Below are 19,728 nucleotides of genomic sequence, written 5' to 3' on the forward strand. Positions count from 1 at the left end.
TCAAGGATCTCATATACTCTCTACAAAAAGCCTGAGGGAATTCAATAATGACTTCTCCAAGCAGGATTTAAATATGGATATAAATCAGAGGGAAAAGAAATGTATGCATGATAAAAACCTCTGGAATCAGATCACAAGAGGGGAAAATGCAGGCAAGTTTTCTTACTCTGCCCACCTCAGGATGAAAGCAGAGTAGAGGGGTGGGAGGTGGTGGGCGTGCGCTGGGGCATCCAAAGCAGGACACGTAAGAAGACAGACCTACAACCCATCAAGCAGCTCCAGAGCCACGGCAGCCCTTCACAAGGGGCAGCAGGAAATCCCAAAGCCTTGGATGACTTTCCTGAGCTCACAGCACCCCTGCTAACTCCATTGTGCTCTACACCTTGTACAGAATCCACTGAGAGGACCTGTCCTCCCGGGAGGCAAGATTCCTTAAAGAAAAGATCTATCCATTCATACACTAAATATCGGCTAAGCAGCTGTCATGAATAAGACTTGGTCCTTGCCCTGGGAGGAGCTCTGGCACAGCCAGAAATCAGGGTTCTAGCAGGACAGTGTGTGATAAAGGAAGATGTAAGGTGCTGGGGTTCCAGAGGAGAGACCCTAGAAGGGGTTACAGATGTGGTGAGCTCAGGTCTGTGCCTTCCAGTGGAAGTAGCTATTCCAGAAAGAGTTGCTGTTGTGTTATTATGTTTAACTTAACTAATCAATCGATCCAATGCATATTTATTGAGCACCTGAGAGACCCTGAAGACATCATGTCTCTTCCCTGAGCTCCGGTTTCCTCACTTGAATAACGAGGAGATTGGACTAGATAAATTCTATGGACAAAGCAAGTCCCAGACACAGAGCTAGGAGGTGCAGGTTTGGTTTCATTTCAAAATGTGTTATTGATTTCTAATTTAACTCCACTGAGGTCAGAGAATTTACTTTGTGTGACAGGAATCCTTTTACATTTATTGAGACTTGTTTTATGGCCCAGAATATGGTCCTTCTTGGTATACATTCTGTGGGTACTTGAAAAGAAGTGTATTTTGCTACTGCTGGGTGGAGTTTTATGAATGTCAACTTGTTGTTGAATTCTTCTATATCCTTGCTGGTTTTCTGTCTAGTTGTCCTGTCAGTAGTTGACAGGGAGTGTTGATGTCCCCAGCTATACTCGTATCCATAAGTCTATTATCTATTTCTTCTTTTAGTTCTATCAGTTTTTGTTTCCCACATTTTGCAACTGGGTTGTTTGGTGCATACACATTTAGAGTTGCTATGTATTTGTGGTAAATTGACCTTTTTTCCCCATTATATAATGTCCTTCTCGGTCTTTAGCAACATTTTCTTTGCTCTAAAATCTACTTTATCTGATATTAATATAGCCACTCCAGCTTTCTTCTGATGAATGGTGTTTTCATGATATATCTTTTTCCATCATTTTACTTTCAACGTGCCTATATCACTATATTTAAAGCGAGTTTCCTATAGACAGCATATAGTTGGGTCATTAAAAAAATCCATTCTAATAATCTCTGTCATTTAATTAGTATATTTTAGACAATTTATATTTTTTACATAGATCACTTGCATAATTAATGTGGTTATTCATATATTAGGGTTTTAAGTTTGCCATTTAAAATTTTTTCTCGTTTTTTCTTTTTTGCTTCTATTTTCTTTTTCTTGCATTTCTGGTGGATTACTACTTTTTTTTAGAATTCTGTAATGTTTTTGAGTGTATTTGTTTGTGTGTATATATATATATAGACATAGACATATAATTGTCGAATATAATTGACCTAAATATTTCCACTATATACATGTAGAACCACAGGAGACAGTGTTATAAATTTTGTTTCAACTGTCGAAGATTATCTAAAAAACTCAAGAGGAGAATGAAAGTCTATTTTACTTACCCTTTTGCTTACCATGTTCTTTCTTCCTGATGTTCAAAGATTCCTGCCTTTTTTATTTACTTTCTGTTTAGAGAATTCCTTTAGCGATCCTTTTAGAATAGGTCTGCTGGTGACAAATTCTCTTACTTTTCCTTCGTCTGAGAATGTTTTGACTTTCCCATAACTCTTGAAGACTATTGTGCCGAGTATCGGTTTTTGGCTCAACAGTTCTTTTCTTTCAGTGCTTGAAAAACGTGCCACTTTCATCTGACCTCCATGTTTGTTTGTTTGTTAATATTTATATATTTGGCTGTATCGGGTCTTAGTTGCAGCACGTGGGATCTTCAATACTGCGTGCAGGATCTTCACTGCAGCATGCAGGATCTGTTTTTAGTTGCGGCATGCGGGATCTTTATTGTGGCACGAGGGATCTAATTCCCTGACCAGGATCGAACCCAGGCCCCCTGCATTGGGAGCACAGAGTCTTAACCACTGGACCACCAGGGAAGTCCCTGGCCTTCATGGTTTTTAATGAGAAAGCCACTGTAACTCAAATTGTTTTTCTCCTATAAGGAAGATGTCATTTTTCTCTTGCTGCTTTTTAAAAAACATATTTTAATTTTTAAAATTTTTTGCTGTGTTGGGTCTTTGTTGCTGCGCGCGGGCTTTTCTCTGGTTTTGGTGAGTGAGGGCTACTCTTGCGGTGTGCAGGCTTCTCATTGTGGTGGCTTCTCTTGTTGTGGAGCATGGGTTCTAGGCGCGTGGGCTTCAGTAGTTGTGGCATGCAGGCTCAGTAGTTGTGGCGCACAGGCTTAGTTGCTCTGCAGCATTTGGGATCTTCCTGGACCAGCACTTGAACCCGTGTCCCGTGCATTGGCAGGTGGATTCTTAACCACTGCGCCACCAGGGAAGCCCCTCTCTTGCTGCTTTTAAGATATTTTTGTTGTCTTTAGTTTTCAGAAGTTTGTCTAGGATGAATCTTGATGTGCATTTCTTTGGATTTTTCTTATTTGGATTCACTTAAGTTTTTTTTTTCCTTTAAGTTTTTGTAGGTTTTTTGTTTAATTATTTTTTTATACAGCAGGTTCTTATTAGTCATCAATTTTATACACATCAGGGTATACATGTCAATCCCAATGTCCCAATTCATCCCACCACCACCACCAACCCCCCGTGGCTTTCCCCACTTAGTGTCCATATGTTTGTTCTCAACATCTGTGTCTCTGTTTCTGCCTTGCAAACCGGTTCATCTGTACCATTTTCCTAGATTCCACATATATGCATTAATATACAATATTTGTTTTTCTCTTTCTGACTTACTTCACTCTTTATGACAGTGTCTAGGTCTATCCACGTCTCTACAAATGACCCAATTTCGTTCCTTTTTATGGCTAAGTAATATTCCATTGTATATATGTACCACATTTTCTTATTCCATTCGTCTGTCAATGGGCATTTAGGTTGCTTCCATGACCTAGCTATTGTAAATAGTGCTGCAATGAACATTGGGGTGCATGTGTCTTTTTGAATTATGGTTTTCTCTGGTTATATGCCCAATAGTGGGATTGCTGGATCATATGGTAATTCTATTTTTAGTTTTTTAAGGAACCTCCATACTGTTCTCCATAGTGGCTGTATCAATTTACATTCCCACCAACAGTGCAAGAGGGTTCCCTTTTCTCCACACCGTCTCTAGCATTTGTTGTTTGTAGATTTTCTGATGGTGCCCATTCTAGTTGGTGTGAGGTGATACCTCATTGTCGTTTTGATTTGCATTTCTCTAATGATTAGTGATGTTGAACAGCTTTTCATGTGCCTTTTGGCCATCTGTATGTCTTCTTTGGAGAAATGTCTGTTTAGGGCTTCTGCCTATTTTTTGATTGAGTCGTTTGATTTTTTAATATTGAGCTGCATGAGCTGTTTATATATTTTGGAGATCAATCCTTTGTCCGTTGATTCGTTTGCAAATATCTTCTCCCATTCTGAGGGTTGTCTTTTCGTCTTGTTTATAGTTTCCTTTGCTGTGCAAAAGGTTTTACGTTTCATTAGGTCCCATTTGTATATTTTTGTTTTTATTTCCATTCCTCTAGGAGGTGGGTCAAAAAAGATCTTGCTGTGATTTATGCCAAAGAGTGTTCTTCCTATGTTTTCCTCTGAGAGTTTTATAATGTCCGGTCTTACATTTAGGTCTCTAATCCACTTTGAGTTTATTTTGTGTATGGTGTTAGGGAGTGTTCTAATTTCATTCTTTTACATGAAGCTGTTCGGTTTTTCCAGCACCACTTATTGAACAGACTGTCTTTTCTCCATTGTATATATCCTTGCCTCCTTTGTCATAGATTAGTTGACCATAGGTGCCTGAGTTTATCTCTGGGCTTTCTATCCTGTTCCATTGATCTATGTTTCTGTTTTTGTGCCAGTACCATATTGTCTTTATTACTGTAGCTTTATAGTATAGTCTGAAGTCAGGGAGTCTGATTCCTCCAGCTCCATTTCTTTCCTTCAAGACTGCTTTGGCTATTTGGGGTCTTTTGTGTCTCCATACAAATTTTAAGATTTTTTGTTCTAGTTCTGTAAAAAACGCCATTGGTAATTTGATAGGGATTGCGTTGAATCTGTACATTGCCTTGGGCAGTATAGTCATTTTCACAATCAGTTACCTTCTTGAATCCCCAGGTAGATTTCTTTATGTTCAGTGGCATTAATTACATTCACATTGTTGTGCAACCACTACCACTATCCATTTCCAGAACTTCTGTGTTATCCCAAACTGAAACTGTGTACCCACTAAAGAATAATTCTCCATTCCCTTCTCTCTCCAGCCCCTGGTTATCACTATTTTACTTTCTCTCTCTATGTTTTTGACTACTCTACATACCTGATATAAATGGAATCATACAGTATTTATCCTTTTGTGACTGGCTTATTTCACATAATGTCTTCAGGTTTCATCCATGTGGTTTCATTTTTAAGGCTGAATAATATTGTCTGTATATTCCACATTTTGTTTATCTATTCATCTGTCCATGGACATTTAGGTTGTTTCCACCTTTTAGCTATTGTTAATAATGCTTGCTGTGAACATTGGTGTACAAATATCTGTTCAAGTCCCTGCTTTCAATTCTTTCTTTTGTGTTTATACCCAGAAGTGGAATTGGTGGATCAAATAGTAATTCTATGTTTCATATTTTTGAGGAACTGCTATACTATTTTTCCACAGTAGCTGCCCCATTTTGCATTCCTGCCAGTAATACATAAGGGTTCCAGTCTCTCCACATCCATACCAATACATGTTGTTTTCTGGGGTTTTTTTCTTAATGATAGCCATCTTAGCAGGTGAGAAGTAGTATCTCATTGTGGTTGTGGTTTGCATTTCCCTAATGATTGGTGATGTTAAGCACCTTTTTATGTGATTTTTAGCTATTTGCATATCTTCTTTGGAGAAATGTCTATTCAGGTCCTTTGCCAATTTTTGGATTGGGCTGTTTTGGTATTGTTATTGAAGTTTAGGCATTCTCTCTGTATTCTGGAAATTATTCACTTATCAGATACGTGATTTGCAAATACTTTGTTCCATTTTGTGGGTTGCCTTTTTACTCTGTTGATAACATCCTTTGATGCACAAACATTTAAAATTTTGATGAAGTTCAATTTGTCTATTTTTTCTTTGTTGCCTGTGCCTTTGGTGGCATATCCAAAAAAGTAATTGCCAAATCCAGTCTCATGAAGCTTTTCTTCTAAGAGTTTTATAGTTTTAGCTCTTATATTAGGTCTTTAATCCATGCATTAAGTTTTAAAAATATAGTGTTAGGTAAGGGTCCAACTTTATTTTTTGCATGTGGATATCCAGTTTTCTCAACACCGTTTATTGAATGGACTGTCCTTTCCTCACTGAGTGGTCTTGGCACCCTTGTCAAAAATTATTTGACATATATCTGAGAGTTTATTTCTGGCTCTCTATTCAATTTCATTGGCTTATATGGCTGTCTTTATGCCAGTACCATGTTGTTTTGATTACTGTAGTTGTGTAGCAAAATTTGAAATCATAAAGTGTGAGTCCTCCAACTTTTTTTTTTCTTTTTCAATATTGTTATGCTATTGGGGTCTTGAGGTTTCATATGGATTTTAGGATGGATTTTTCCATTTCTAAAAAATGTCAGTGGGATTTTGACAGATTGCATTGAATCTATAGATTGCTTTAGGTTGTATTGACATCTTAAAATGATATTAAATCTTTCAGTCATGAACATGGAATATTATTCTGTTTATGTCATCTTTAATTTTTTTCAGCAATGTTTTATAGTCTTCAGTGTATAAGTCTTTTACCTCCTTGATTAAGTTAATTGCTGATTATTTTATTCTGTACAATGCTATTAGAAGTGGAACTGTTTTCTCAATTTCCTTTTGGGATCATTCCCTATCAGTGTATAGAAACACAACTGACTTTTGCATGTTAATTTTACATCCTCCCACTTTGCTGAATTTCTTAGTTGGAACAACTTCTTTTGTGGTATCTTTAGGGTTTCCTACATATAAGATCATGTCATCTATGAAGAGAGAGAATTTTACTGTTTTTCAATTTGAGTGCTTTCACTATTATTTCTTCAAGTACTTTTTCCACTCTTCCCTCTTTCTCTTCTCTTTCTGGGACTCCACTGTTAGATCTTTTGTTATAGGTACCACGGGTCCCTGAAGCTCTGTTCAATTTTACCTTTTTTAGTCATTTTATCTCTGTTTTTTAGATTGGACAGCTTATATTGTTCCAGCTTCAAGTTCATTATTTTTTTATCTTTTATTTTTTTGCGGTACGCGGGCCTCTCACCGCTGTGGCCTCTCCCGCCGCAGAGCACAGGCTTCAGACGCGCAGGCCCAGCAGCCATGGCTCGCGGGCCTAGCCACTCCGTGGCACATGGGATCCTCCCGAACTGGGGCACGAACCTGCGTCCCCTGCATTGGCAGGCGGACTCTCAACCACTGCGCCACCAGGGAAGCCCCAAGTTCATTATTAACTCATTCCTCTATCCTTTCCATTCTGTTGTTAAGCTCCAGTCTGTATATTTTGGTAATTGTATTTATCAGTTCGTAAATTTCTGTTTGCTGCTTCTTTCTATCTTCTATTTCTTTGCTGAGGTGTTCTATTTTTTCATTTGTTTTGAGGATGTTTGTAATTGCTTGTTTGAGCCCATGTATGATTGGCTTTAAAATCTTTGTCAGATAATTCTAAAATCTGTTATCTTGGAGTTGCAATCTGTCGATTGTCTTTTTCTCCATGAAGATTGAGATCTTCCTTGTTCTTGGTATGATGAGGGATTTTCAGTTGAAACCTGGACATGTTGAGTATTATGCTGAGATTCTGAATTTTATGTAAACTTTCTGTTTTAGCTGGCTCTCTCCAATATTGCTCCAGCAGGAGTATGGCAGATGACACCATGTTACTGCCAGGTGGAAGTACAAGTCCAGGTTCCTCACTTGGTTCCTTGTCACTGCTGGGCTTACACTTTCTGGTAGGTAAATTTATGCTTGTTTCCTATAATGTAACTTAATCACTATGTTTTCATTTTATGATTATTCTCTTAGTTATATTCTCTTTTTTTGGTTCAGAAACATACTCTTGAAACTGATATTCTCTATTTTAAGTCAGTAGGGGACAGTCATAAATATCAGAGCCAGGGACTGCCAAACAACTCTTTGAAGGCACTACTGATGATTATGGCGCATCACCTCTGCATGCGCTCTTGTCCTCCCCCTCTCCCTCCCATCTGTCCACATGTTAAGGTGATGTTATGCATTTAGACGAGAGCTTTTTAACGTTGAGACCACGGGCCTATAGAAAGTCCATGGAGAGGCTTCAGGTGGTCCCTAAATACCTTCCCCACCAAATATAAAAAAAAATGTTGTGCAGTGTGGATACGGGGTGTGGGGCAGGGAGGTGGGATGAATTGGGAGATTGGTATTGACGTATGTGCACTGCCATGTGTAAAACAGATAGCTGGTGGGAACCTGCTGTATAGCACAGGGAGCTCAGGTCGGTGCTCTGTGATGACCTAGATGGGTGGGATGGGGGGGTGGGGTGGGAGGGAGGTCCAAGAGGGAGGGGATATATGTATACAGACAGCTGATTCACTTTGTTGTACACCAGAAACTAACACAACATTGTAAAGCAACTATACCCCAATTTTTTAAAAAAATGTGTGTATGTGCATTTTCTCTGGTGAGTCAGTGGTCCTCACACAATTCCTAAAAAAGAACATGACCAAAGAGGTTAAAAATCATTGTAGCAAATTAAGAAATGGGAGCAATAGACTTGCAGGCTCTAAATCATCCATTTAGAGGGGCTTGAAATCAGGGTGCAGGCTGGAGTAGAGACCAGCATGTGCTTGGAGCTTTGCCTGGATGAGCTGGAATAGCTAGTAACCATGTGGGTATGAGAGGAGCTGTGCTGGGGACTGGGCCTGAGCTCCCTATTTAGGTCCTCAAAGTGTACAATGCTTCAACATAATGAAGTGAGAAGAGAAAAAACATTACAGTGTAATATAAGAAATTTACATCTAAATAAAAAAGGTTATTGAGGGGGAAGAAGTTTGACTTTTTCCAGCCTGACTTGTTAACAGGGCACTACTAACAAAGCAGCTAGTGTAGCCCAGGGTGAGGGAGCTGGCAGCACGCAGAGCTCACAGAAAAGAAGCAGGCTCACTGACAAGACAGGCCAGATGAGAATGGTTGCCCCTGAGGTCCAAGAAGTCAAATTAGCGGCTAACAAAATTCTTCTAAGAAATAAATGGAAAGAAATGAAAAGAGATTAGAGACAGGAGAAAGCAAGAGGGAGGTACGGTGAAGGGAGCCCAGGACTGTCCTGTGGCAGCAATCACAAGAATTTCAGCTGAGCCCAGGGGAGATGGGAGCCTAAACCAAATCAGAACTGGGCTAAGAGGATTCCTTTCCTGGAGGAGGCCGGGCCTAATTGAATCTGTACCTAATTTTTGTTTCTGAAGCTTTTCTCATTTTTGTTTCAAACTCAGCCTCTGAAACCCTTATTCAAACTCGTTCATCCCGTTATTTCCAGAGTTTCTAAGGAAGAATGTCTGGGGGTGCCAGTCTAAAGAGAACACCAGTTTAAAAAAGGCAAGAATATATCTTCCCTTGCCCCTCTCTGGGTGACCTGAGCCCTGAGAAAGCTCGGGAGGAGAGGTTATCTGCAGAACGAAACTGCCCTGCTTCTAGACTCACAGGAGCTGTGAACTTGCAAAAAGATGGAGGTGTGCAGCCTGTCCCTCTGTGTGATATTGGGATATACAATAAGAAATATATACTTGGTCTTCATCTCTATTTCTGGCACTGAGTTCCTAAAACCCTTGGAATTTCCTAAGTGATGAAAACGATCAAGGTGTCTTTATTATTTTAATAAGGTGACTTTCAGAAGCACCTAAGGATGGGGGCTGGTTGCTAGGATAACCAACCATATGATAAGACGGTTGGAACTTTCAGGGAAGAGGAACTGGAGGTTGAATCAATCACCAATGGCCAGTGATTTCATCAATCATGCCTCTGTAGTGAAGCCTTCATAAAAACCCACAAGGACAGAGTTTGAAAGCTTCTAGGTTGGTGAACACATGGAGATTCGTGGAAAGCGGTGAACTCGGAGAGACGCCCTATGTGCATCTCTTCCATCTGGCTGCTTCTGATTTATAGCCTTTTATAATACACTGGTGATCTAGTAAGTAAGTAAAATGTTTCTTGGAATCCTGTGAGCTGCTTTAGCAAATTAATCAAAACCGTGGTGGCATCCTCGGCACCTCTAAGCTATAGCCAGTCAGTCTGAAGCCTATGTGACAACCTGGGCTTGTGACCGGCGTCTGAAGTGTGGAAGGTGATCTAGGGGGGGCAGTGGGATCTGATGCCATCTCCAGGTAAATGGTGTCAGAACTGAGTTGAACCGTAGGACACCCACCTGTGTCTGAGAATTGCTTGTTGAAGCGGGAAAACCCCTGCCACACATTGGAATTGGGTGAGCAGAACCTTACCCTGCTAGTAAATGGTCAGCATATGTCCTGAGAAGATCTGGTCCACTAGCCACATACGTAGTACATATACACATTAGCTAAAAGAACAGGGCCAGGGTGGTGCTTTTAAAGACCTCTCCTCATTAAAAAATCCATTCATTCAAGTAGGTACTTGATAGAACTTGCTATGTTCAGGGCATGTGTCTAGGTTTGGTAGCCCCAGGAGATACAAAAGGTATCTTGTGGAATTCCCACTCACCTCCAGGAAATGGAACACACCCATGTGAACTGCTGGGGAGCAGGTCTATAATATAATTGTTCAACAGGGGAAACACTGTATAACCCCAAACTCCAAACGCAAGTGCTAAAGGGACTGGGTAGTGAGGGAGTGATCAGAACAAGGGTTCCTACACAATAATAATCCTTTATACTCTCCACACACTTGGGACTCAGCCAAACACACCCCTTACGCACTACCTTATCTACTTCTAAAATAACTCAATGGGGTAGGTATGATCCTCATTTTTAAAATAAGAAAATTATACTCAGAGGGATTGAGACTTGCTTCAAGTCATAAACGTAGTAAATGACGGCACTGGAACCTGAACTCTGAATACGAGTGTCTTCCTACTGCGTGACACTGCCGGGGTGAACATCTGCTTTCTGGTCGATATCAGAATCCAGGAGACTCCGTGTCTTTTCCAGGGCCAAGCAGGAAGTTTGGGTAAGGCCATGACTAACGCCAGGCCTCACAGGACAGACGTTCTGATGCCGCTCCGAGGTCTTTCATTTGGCAGCTGTCAGGGTCCATATGTGGGCTTATCTTTGGTACCAGGAGCAGAAGATGCTAAAACAATCACCAAGGGAGGCTTCTGGAGGAAATGAGGCAAGCTCACAAGAAGGACATGAGGAAGACAGGATGGAACAGGGCACGAAGGGTATAAAAGGGCGATAAGAGTGTCACAAGAAGGACTGGTGATCCACCTGGCCCACATATGTCCCGTAAATCTGTATCTAGACGTCAGTGTGGGTTCGTTCACACTTGTCTTTGCAGCTGAGGGTATGAGATGCCTCCATCAAGAGTCCTGCGTGCAATGGCAATGATAAAGCCTCATGTGAAGGGTAGAAAAGATCCAAATCCCCTCAGATTTCTCTTGCACATCCTCCTCTGAGTTGGCACCAGGAGCTCAGCGGGATCTGAAGGGATTTCTACACTGAGTCTTACTAGAGAGTCTCAATTATTTGCTGGGCCAGTCTAGAGCCTCGGATTCCAGTCTGGATCTGATGACTTGTTCACGTGTCTGTCTCCTCCACTAAACTGTGAGGACAACACTGGGCCTTATTCAGATTAATAGAAGCATTTAATCAACACATGTTAGATTAAATCGAACAGACTGGACCTGGCTCTGGTTCAGTGTGACGCCAAGCCTCCTTAGCTCCTTCAGTTTTCAAATGGACACGGAAATGCTTGGCCCACTGGCCTCAGATGGCTGTCAGCTGTCATGAGGGCCAGATCAGTCATGTACGTGTGAGCAGTATTAATACTTTCTAGTCCCATAAAACATCAAGGACTAATTTGATCACTTATAAAATACCTACTTGGAGGTGACCCTGGGTTGGGTCCATGATATATGTGGGAAATTTCCTCCACGTTGTTTTCCTGTCAGAACATTCACAGAGTAGACCCTCAATGAGTCTTTTCTGCCCAACTGATTTGACTGGTTGACAACCATTAGCCAGACCAGAAAAGAAAAGTTCTCCTGAGACCGCAGGAGCCTTCCAGTGTTCTTCCATCAGTCTGGTAAAGACGTCAGACAAGGCAAAGAGAACAGGAAGCGCTGGCCACCTTCAGCCATCCTAGTGTTCTCCCTGTTGACCATGGGCTGATTTCAGTTAGAGACCAGGAAAAGGCAACAGGGCTAGCAATCAAACCAGCATTAGGGAATCTCACTTGTAAGAATCCCTTAGGCATCTGTTATTTTTCCCATCTAAATGTGGATCAGCCAGCCCCTAGACACTCCCTGAGAGATCCTGATTCAGGGCCCGGGTCTCTCCACTCTTCTGCGGACAAGGGCATCGTGGCCCAGAGGACCCGCGAAAGTGCCAGGTGCTGCCCGTGAAACCCCACACACCAGCTCTCCATAGCCGCCACCAGTGCCTGGACCAGACAAGCACCTGAGTTCTGCCTTTGGAAGCCACGGTTTGGGTGAGGGGGTGCTCTGCCAGGGTGCAAAGGCCAAGACAGCAGAGAGCCCTGGGCCCTAGTGGCAGAGGAGACTCATTGAGAGGGTGAGGACAGGCGTCACTCTTTTTTTTTTTTGCAGTATGCGGGCCTCTCACTGTTGTGGCCTCTCCAGTTGCGGAGTACAGGCTCCGGACATGCAGGCTCCGCGGCATGTGGGATCTTCCTGGACCGGGGCACGAACTCGCGTCCCCTGCATCGGCAGGCGGACTCCCAACCACTGCGCCACCAGGGAAGCCCAAAATTCACTCTTTAACACTGCATTCCAACACAGACCCAGTTCTCCCCCTTGAGTTTCTCCGCACTTGTTGCTAGCACTGTACTGACCTCTCGCCCTCGCTCCCTTCCTCCCTTCTTCCAACAGTGGATACTTGCTAAGTCCCAGACCTCGCAGCCTCCTGGGGGGCGGGGCAGCAGGTATTCCTGCTGCCCTGTGGTGAGTGCTCAGGGGGCAGGGAGGACACAACATTCCAGCTGGGCCTTAAAGGGTCAGTAGAGTTCTGCCGGGCCCAGGGGCTGGGGTCGGGGGAGGGCATATAAGGCAAAGGAGACAGCTTGGAAAGGACCATGCCTGGGCAACGGTGAGCGGCTCAGTGTACACCAGCTCTGTGTGTGTGTGTGTGTGTAGGTGGGCGGGGGGAGGCTGGAGGTGACGAGGCTGCAAAGGTGGTCTGCAGACAGGTGGTCAAGGGGCTGGGAATGTGGATTCTGTTCTGTGGGTGGGGAGGCATGGACAAGGGTGGCCTGTCCACGGTGGAGAAGGGCACAGGCGCAGTGGTGTCTGAGGCCAGTGTGCACCAGTTAGTAGGAATTGATTGTTAAATTTTACTGATTCTTGTGAACTGGTTGATTTGACATTGGGAGTTTAAAATCAGCAACGGTGGGCATGTTTATACCAAAGACATCGGCAAACATCACAAATCATTCTTTTTTTTGAAGCTGGTTTTTAACATTTATGGGTACGTGTTTGTGTACAAATACGTGTTTGTGTACATATGTGTGCTTGCACATGTGCATACACACGTGTGTAGAGTTGCTAGAAATCACAAGGAAGAGGCCTAGCAACAACCAGGAAAAGGTATTCCAGGCAGAACTACATGCGATCTTGGCACACTCACCAGCCTCAGATTCTTCATCGCTTGGGGAAACATGCCTTGATGTAACTGCAGTTTGCCAACTTTCATTACCTGCACGCCTCTGACGGGATGGTTTCCTGGGAAAAAAATCCTGGAAGAAAACAAATGGCAAACAGTGTCAGTAGCTCTCACTGGTGCAGTCAGCACAAGTCAGGAGACTATGAAAGTGGGAGCAAATGCTGGGTGTGAATGTCAGTGAGCCACTGAGAAGAATCAGCTCTGCAGCCGGGAGAACGTGATACCGAGGGAAGAAGCACACTATTGGTCTCCTGTTCCCCAGAATGCCTTTTGCATTGGGGAAAAAATGACAGGAGGAATACCTCTCTAATAAACACTAAAAGAAGAGAATCTGGACCTCTGCGTTTATATTTGGTAGGGGGTGTAGGGACCAGGTGCCAATCTTATCCTCCAACCTCCCCCGTGAAGCTCCAACACCCAGGATAGCCTTGGACCAGAAGCTGGCCTCTCAGTGTATAATTGTTAAGTAAATGAATTTTCATTTACTTTCAGGACTCCCCATATAGAAACGCCCACACGTTCCTTTTAACCGCAAAGCTCCCTGAGTCTCAGTGCAGAGTCCATCATTCATCACAGAGTCCACCTTTCTTACAGGCCCCGTGTATTTATTCTGTCATCACTGGACTCTGTTTTTTTTTTTTAACATCTTTATTGGAGTATAATTGATTTACGATGTTGTGTTAGTTTCTGCTGTATAACAAATTGAATCAGCTATGCGTATACATATATCCCCATATCCCCTCCCTCTTGCATCTCCCTCCCACCCTCATCACAAAGCACCGAGCTGATCTCCCTGTGCTATGCGGCTGCTTCCCACTAGCTGTCTATTTTACATTTGGTAGTGTATATATGTCCATGCCACTCTCTCACTTCGTCCCAGCTTACCCTTCCCCCTCCCCCTGTCCTCAAGTCCATGTCTGCGTCTTTATTCCTGTCCTGCCCTTAGGTTCTTCAGAACCTTTTTTTTTTTTTAGATTCCATATATATATATCACTGGACTCTTTGGATTCAGACACCCCATCTGTGTTTGCTACCGTGTTGCATGTAGGAACTCTGTACATACTTGACCTCTTTCATACACAACAGAATAGTACAGGGTGTTGCAGTGGACCGAAGAATGAAAACCCAGGACTATGTTTCAGACCCAGTGTTATTTCAACTCGATTCAACAAGAATGTATTATGTTAGATTCAACAAAATGTGTACAGTTTGGCCCCTCTGCCCCCCACATCCTCTAGCCTGGTAAGTCTCCTGACCTCCGGCTGTATGTGCAAGATCGATCCTGAGGCCGGGGGACATACTATACTGTATATATATGACCTTTCCCCTCAAGGCCCAATAATCCCATGAGACACGAGGCAAACATTCATACCACAGTTTAAAAATATCACAGAATAGAGCATGATTTAGTGTCCCGATGAAGCCTATGTTAATTAGTAGATGGCAATGCTCAGTTCAAGTGTGTGGAATGGACTGAGAAAATGATACAGGAGTTATGAAAAGGAGAGTTATGATGATTGGTTGGACCAGGGAAGGTTTCTTGGAAGAGGGTAAGAGGACTTAACCTGGCTCCCCAGGATCTGGGAAGGTTTGTCTTGGTGGGGAGAACGGAAACACATCCAAACTGTTGCATGGCATGAGCGAGGGTGCATTCCAGATGCTTCCCGTCCAGAGAACATAGGTGCCTGCCTGTAGGCCTGAGTCATGACTTATACGGGGCTTACCATGTGCCAAGCACTGTTCCACTTTTCATTTATGAACTAGTCATGGAACCCACATTTAGGCTCTACTGTGTAATAGAGATGAGGTAGCTTTATCGGGAGAGACATGTATGTTCTCTGATTAGTATACTATCTTCAAACCATTCCCTCTCCCTGAACCTCAACTCTTCCCCACATGAAATGTGATATAGAAACTTTTTTCATTCAGGCTCTTAAAGAAGCGGAAAGCAGTACCTCAGAGAGAGGTATTTAAATTAATAGAAGGTCGGCCATGCTTCTCTTAAAGAACTGAAAAGGGAGGGGAGGGGGGAAACAAAGGGGACACCTGGGTCCTGGATTTTCCGTCGTCTTCTGAGCATGCCAAGAGATCAGTCACTTCACCTCTCCCCATGAACAGCATTATCTACTTGTGTGGAAAAGATTTTAAGATCCCCAGACAAAAGGCTTAAATATAGGACGCCACTGCCCTGTACTTAATTGCCTTGGACACTTTCCTTGAAAAGCACACCTGCATTTGGAACTTTATTTTATTGCTGTGAATGTGGCATAATTAAATTTAAAGGCCAAAATGTAATTTCATACTAATAATCATTCCATTAAGTGGATGTCTGTCACATCAGTTAGCAGAAGGAAAGAAAATCTTTGGTTCTATGGTGGCAGAGAAAGTGGTGCATAATTACTCCATGAAAGGTACTTGCTCTGGTTGCTTAAAGATATTAAAAAATGAAGTGGAGTTTAATCAGGAGAGGATGAGGAAGTGTCTGGGAGGGGGACTTCCACATAAATATTTACGGAGCAGCCTAACAGCTCTGGCCGGGGTGCTGAGTGTGTGCCTGGGTTGTTTCTGGAGGCCTCCCAGCTGACATATGGAATAAGCATCACGATTACTTGCTGGAATAGCACCCCAAGGAAAACCGGTGAAGCTCACTCCTGCTGGGAGAAGTTCTCTACCCAGGGCGTGGGCTTTCATCAACTTTACCGTGTGTGACAGTGATGAGAGGAGGCCTGCAAGAGGTCTTCAATCACAGACTGTCAGGAATCAAGGCCAGGCTGAGAGCCTGAACCAGAGAAGGAATCAGGGATGCCTGAGGACTGCAAGGACTAAAACAGGAGTCTGAGTGGGAAGGTGTAGTAGCTAGGAGAGGCCAGGTACTGTGCCCAGTGCATAAAGGATGCAAGAAGCCCACGGTGAGTCCCTGCCCTTGCTTAGGATACAGTCTAATTGCAGATATGAAGCAATTGAGCTATGATACAGAGAGGACTGTGAGAGCTGCCAGACCACGGCACAGACAATGGGTGCTCCAGAAGCAGTGGAGACCGCAGTGATCAGGGAGATTCCTTGGAGCAGCAGAGCTCGAGCTGGTTCAGATTGGAAGAGGCGATGGGCTGCTAGGACAGCATGTGGAGCATGGGAATGGCGGGAGGCTCTGGCAATGGTACAGGAGGCTGGAGACAAAGGGCCAGTGAATGCATGATCTGACCGGCAGCGAAGGAGAGCGGGAGAGGAGGTGCACCTGAGGCCAGGCTGTGCAGAGGCATCCACGCCCAGCTAGGAGGTTCAGACGTTGCTTGCAGGCAGCTGGGCCCTACAGAGGGGCTGAGGGTGTTTCACCAGAATAGGAAACAGGATAAATTGGAAAAGAGACTCTAGAGGCAGAGAGACCTGAGTCAAGATGTGGTAATGAGAACAGAAAAGAAGGATCTGATGCAAAAAATGGCCTACAGCTGATTCAACAGGACCTGGAGACTTGCTGGGGTCTGGCAGTCAGAGCTGACTCCAAGATTCAGAAATTGAAATGCCGCCACAAAAAACACAAGCAAACTATGTAATAACAAAATCATTCAGCAAGGCATTCTACTTGCTTGGGTGTTATAAATTTTCTTTTCATGGGTACACTGCTAACAATCACGTGGTCCAGGACGCTGGGCCTAGAATGGAAAAAGTGCCCTTGGTGTTTCTGAGGTGAATAAGTGTATAGGAAGAAGGTGTTTAAACAAGCAGAGAAAAGCAGCAGCACACATGCTAGTTTAATTCAGACCCATAAGCACCAAGATCTTGCTGCCCTATTCTACAAGGAGGCTGAGGGTCAGGGAACTGGAATGTCTCAAGTTAAAAGGGGGTAGAGAAAAACATGGCAGGACCTATGTTGGCAGGACCTATGTTGTTGGTCTTGCTGAGGTTCTTCCACGTGATTCAATTACCAATCACATTGCTTCATTACAGGTAGCAGTTTTGACATTTATATGACAGGAAAAAACATTTATTGTTAGGGTTATTTTTTAGAACTGATATAAAATACATCACTGAATTTAAAATGAGAGCTTAACTTGACTGTATAAACTGTATTGTAGAGTAACCAAATAGCTGTAATGCATGAAATTTGGCTGATAAATGTGAATTTTAGCTGATTAATGTGAAATCTAATCCTAATGATGGAATTAGAAAAATCAGCATTTTGCAACTCTTGAAGAATCCATGAAAAAAGTGTCACTAGATGAAATCAGCAGATCAAAGAATGATGGAAAATTTTTAAACGGATAAATCAGGTTGTTGCCATCTGAACCCACTGACCAGTCTCAGCATCACTAAAGTGGGACAGCCAGATATTACATGCCATCTGACATGATGCAATAAGAAGGACTTTACACCACCTATAAAGGATCCTTGCCAAAACACAAAAACAGAAACAAAGAAACCAAATTTAATCAAGCCCATAAAGTTAAATTCCATTTCATAGGAAAAACAAGTGGTAGAGGAACAAATAAAAGCAGCCAGCTAAATTCGAGATATGGGAAATTCTACAGGACCTTCACCCAGGATCTTCAACAGGTCAATGGCGTGAAAAGAAAAAGATGGCAGGGGAGAAGAACACTCTAGATTAAAAGAGACTTAAGAGATACAACAGTCAAATGTAATTTGCAGACCTTTTGCATCTTAAAACAACTGTAAAAAGACATTTCTGATTCAATCTAGGAAATTTGAATATGATATGGCATTGTGGGTAAGAAAATGTCCACATTTTTCAGAGGTACAAACTGAAGTATTCATGGATAAAATGATGTAATGACTGAGTTTTGATTTAAATTTCTTCAGCATAATTTCTCTTTCCAGCAATGGTGGGTTACCTTGTTTCAGACCAAACTCTGTGCTAAGAACAAGAAACGTTAGACAGAATATTTATAAAATTCTGTTTGGGGCTTCCCTGGTGGCATAGTGGTTGAGAATCTGCCTGCTAATGCAGGGGACACGGGTTCGAGCCCTGGTCTGGGAGGATCCCACATGCCACGGAGCAACTAGGCCCGTGAGCCACAACTACTGAGCCTGCTCATCTGGAGCCTATGCTCCGCGACAAGAGAGGCTGCGATAGTGAGAGGCCTGCGCACTGCGATGAAGAGTGGCCCCTGCTTGCCACAACTAGAGAAAGCCCTCACACAGAAACGAAGACGCAACACAGCAAAAATAAATTAATTAATAAACTCCTACCCCCAACATCTTCTTTAAAAAAAAAAAAATCTGTTTGAAGGTGTCAAAGAATCACAGAGGGATAGGGGTCTGGATGTGGCAAAATGGCAGAAAGAGCAGAAGCTCAAGTAGGTGATCCTTACATTTGTTGCTGCTTTTCCCTTTGCTGATTTGAAAGTAGAGGCAGATAGGCTAAACAGCTGAGCAGAAATTTTGGCAGTCTCAAGGATATGGAGACACAGAACTTGGAGTTCAGGGCTTAGCAAAGATCCGAAGGAGCTCCAGTAAACATCCCCAACTTTCATTTGTGAGCCCCACCGAAGGGCTACAATCCAGGAGTAGTGGTAAGCCATAAACAGACTGGCCCTCCCAAAGACTGAATCATTTCAAACCCTGACTGGAGTAAGGTGATCTGTTTCTACCCTGACTGCCAAAAGCAAAAGTAAATTCTCTCTGAAGGAAGATAACATAATCCTGAATCTCAATTATCTCTCTAATTTTTCTATACAATGTCCTGCATTCAGTAAACTTATAACCAGGCATACAAAAAGATAAGAACTGTCTGAAAAGCAAGAGAAAAACATAGACAATGAAACAAACCTACAGGTTTGCAGATATTGAGGCTCTAATAAATCAATTAAGAAACAAGTATAAAAAGTATGTTTGCAAACTTAATAATAGAAAAGAACTTTAGCAGAAAATTGAAATTATATAAAACAGAACCAATGAAAATTCTAGAACTGAAAAATAGAAAACTGAAATTAAGATCTCAATAGTTTAACATCAGACTTATCACAGCCAAGGAAAGAATTAGAGAACTGGAAGGCAGGTCAAAAGAATATATCAGTTGCAAAACAAAGAGAGATGAGGAAATGGAAAATAAAGGGGAACACAGGTCTCATATAGGTAAACTGGAATCTCAAATGAGAGATGGGAGAGGATGGCAGAAGCAATATCTAAAGCCATACTGGCTGAGAATTTTCAGAAGTAATGAAAGCTAAGAACTGCAAAAAGAATAAAATAATTCAAATAAGGGGAAAAGAGGGGGAAGTAAGGTGAGAGATAAACTACGTGTTGCAAAATCTTGATAATTATTGAAACTGGATAATAGATATATGAAGGTTCATTATATTATTCTATTTTCGTGTATGTTTGAAATTTTTCATAATTAAAAAAGCAGGACACTGGATTTTACTTTTTCACCTTCAGAAGTTATGGACTCTGGTAGATAACTGCCCCAAGTTTCAGAAGATTTTGGAATTTTACTT

The 19,728-nt window shown here is 42.5% G+C and overlaps 1 protein-coding gene across 2 annotated transcripts in view; it reads right to left on the reverse strand.

Annotated features, from left to right (window-relative positions):
• The window catches only part of SMYD3 (SET and MYND domain containing 3), a 718,781-nt gene that overhangs the window by 4,932 nt on the left and 694,121 nt on the right, over nucleotides 1-19,728 (reverse strand). For both annotated transcript variants that reach the window (XM_032648645.1, XM_032648656.1), the window contains one exon: nucleotides 13,241-13,349. In XM_032648645.1, coding sequence (XP_032504536.1) covers nucleotides 13,241-13,349 — 109 coding nt within the window. The remainder of the gene's footprint in view (nucleotides 1-13,240; nucleotides 13,350-19,728) is intronic.

Source organism: Phocoena sinus, chromosome 1 (genome assembly GCF_008692025.1).
Source record: "Phocoena sinus isolate mPhoSin1 chromosome 1, mPhoSin1.pri, whole genome shotgun sequence".
NCBI lineage: Eukaryota > Metazoa > Chordata > Mammalia > Artiodactyla > Phocoenidae > Phocoena > Phocoena sinus.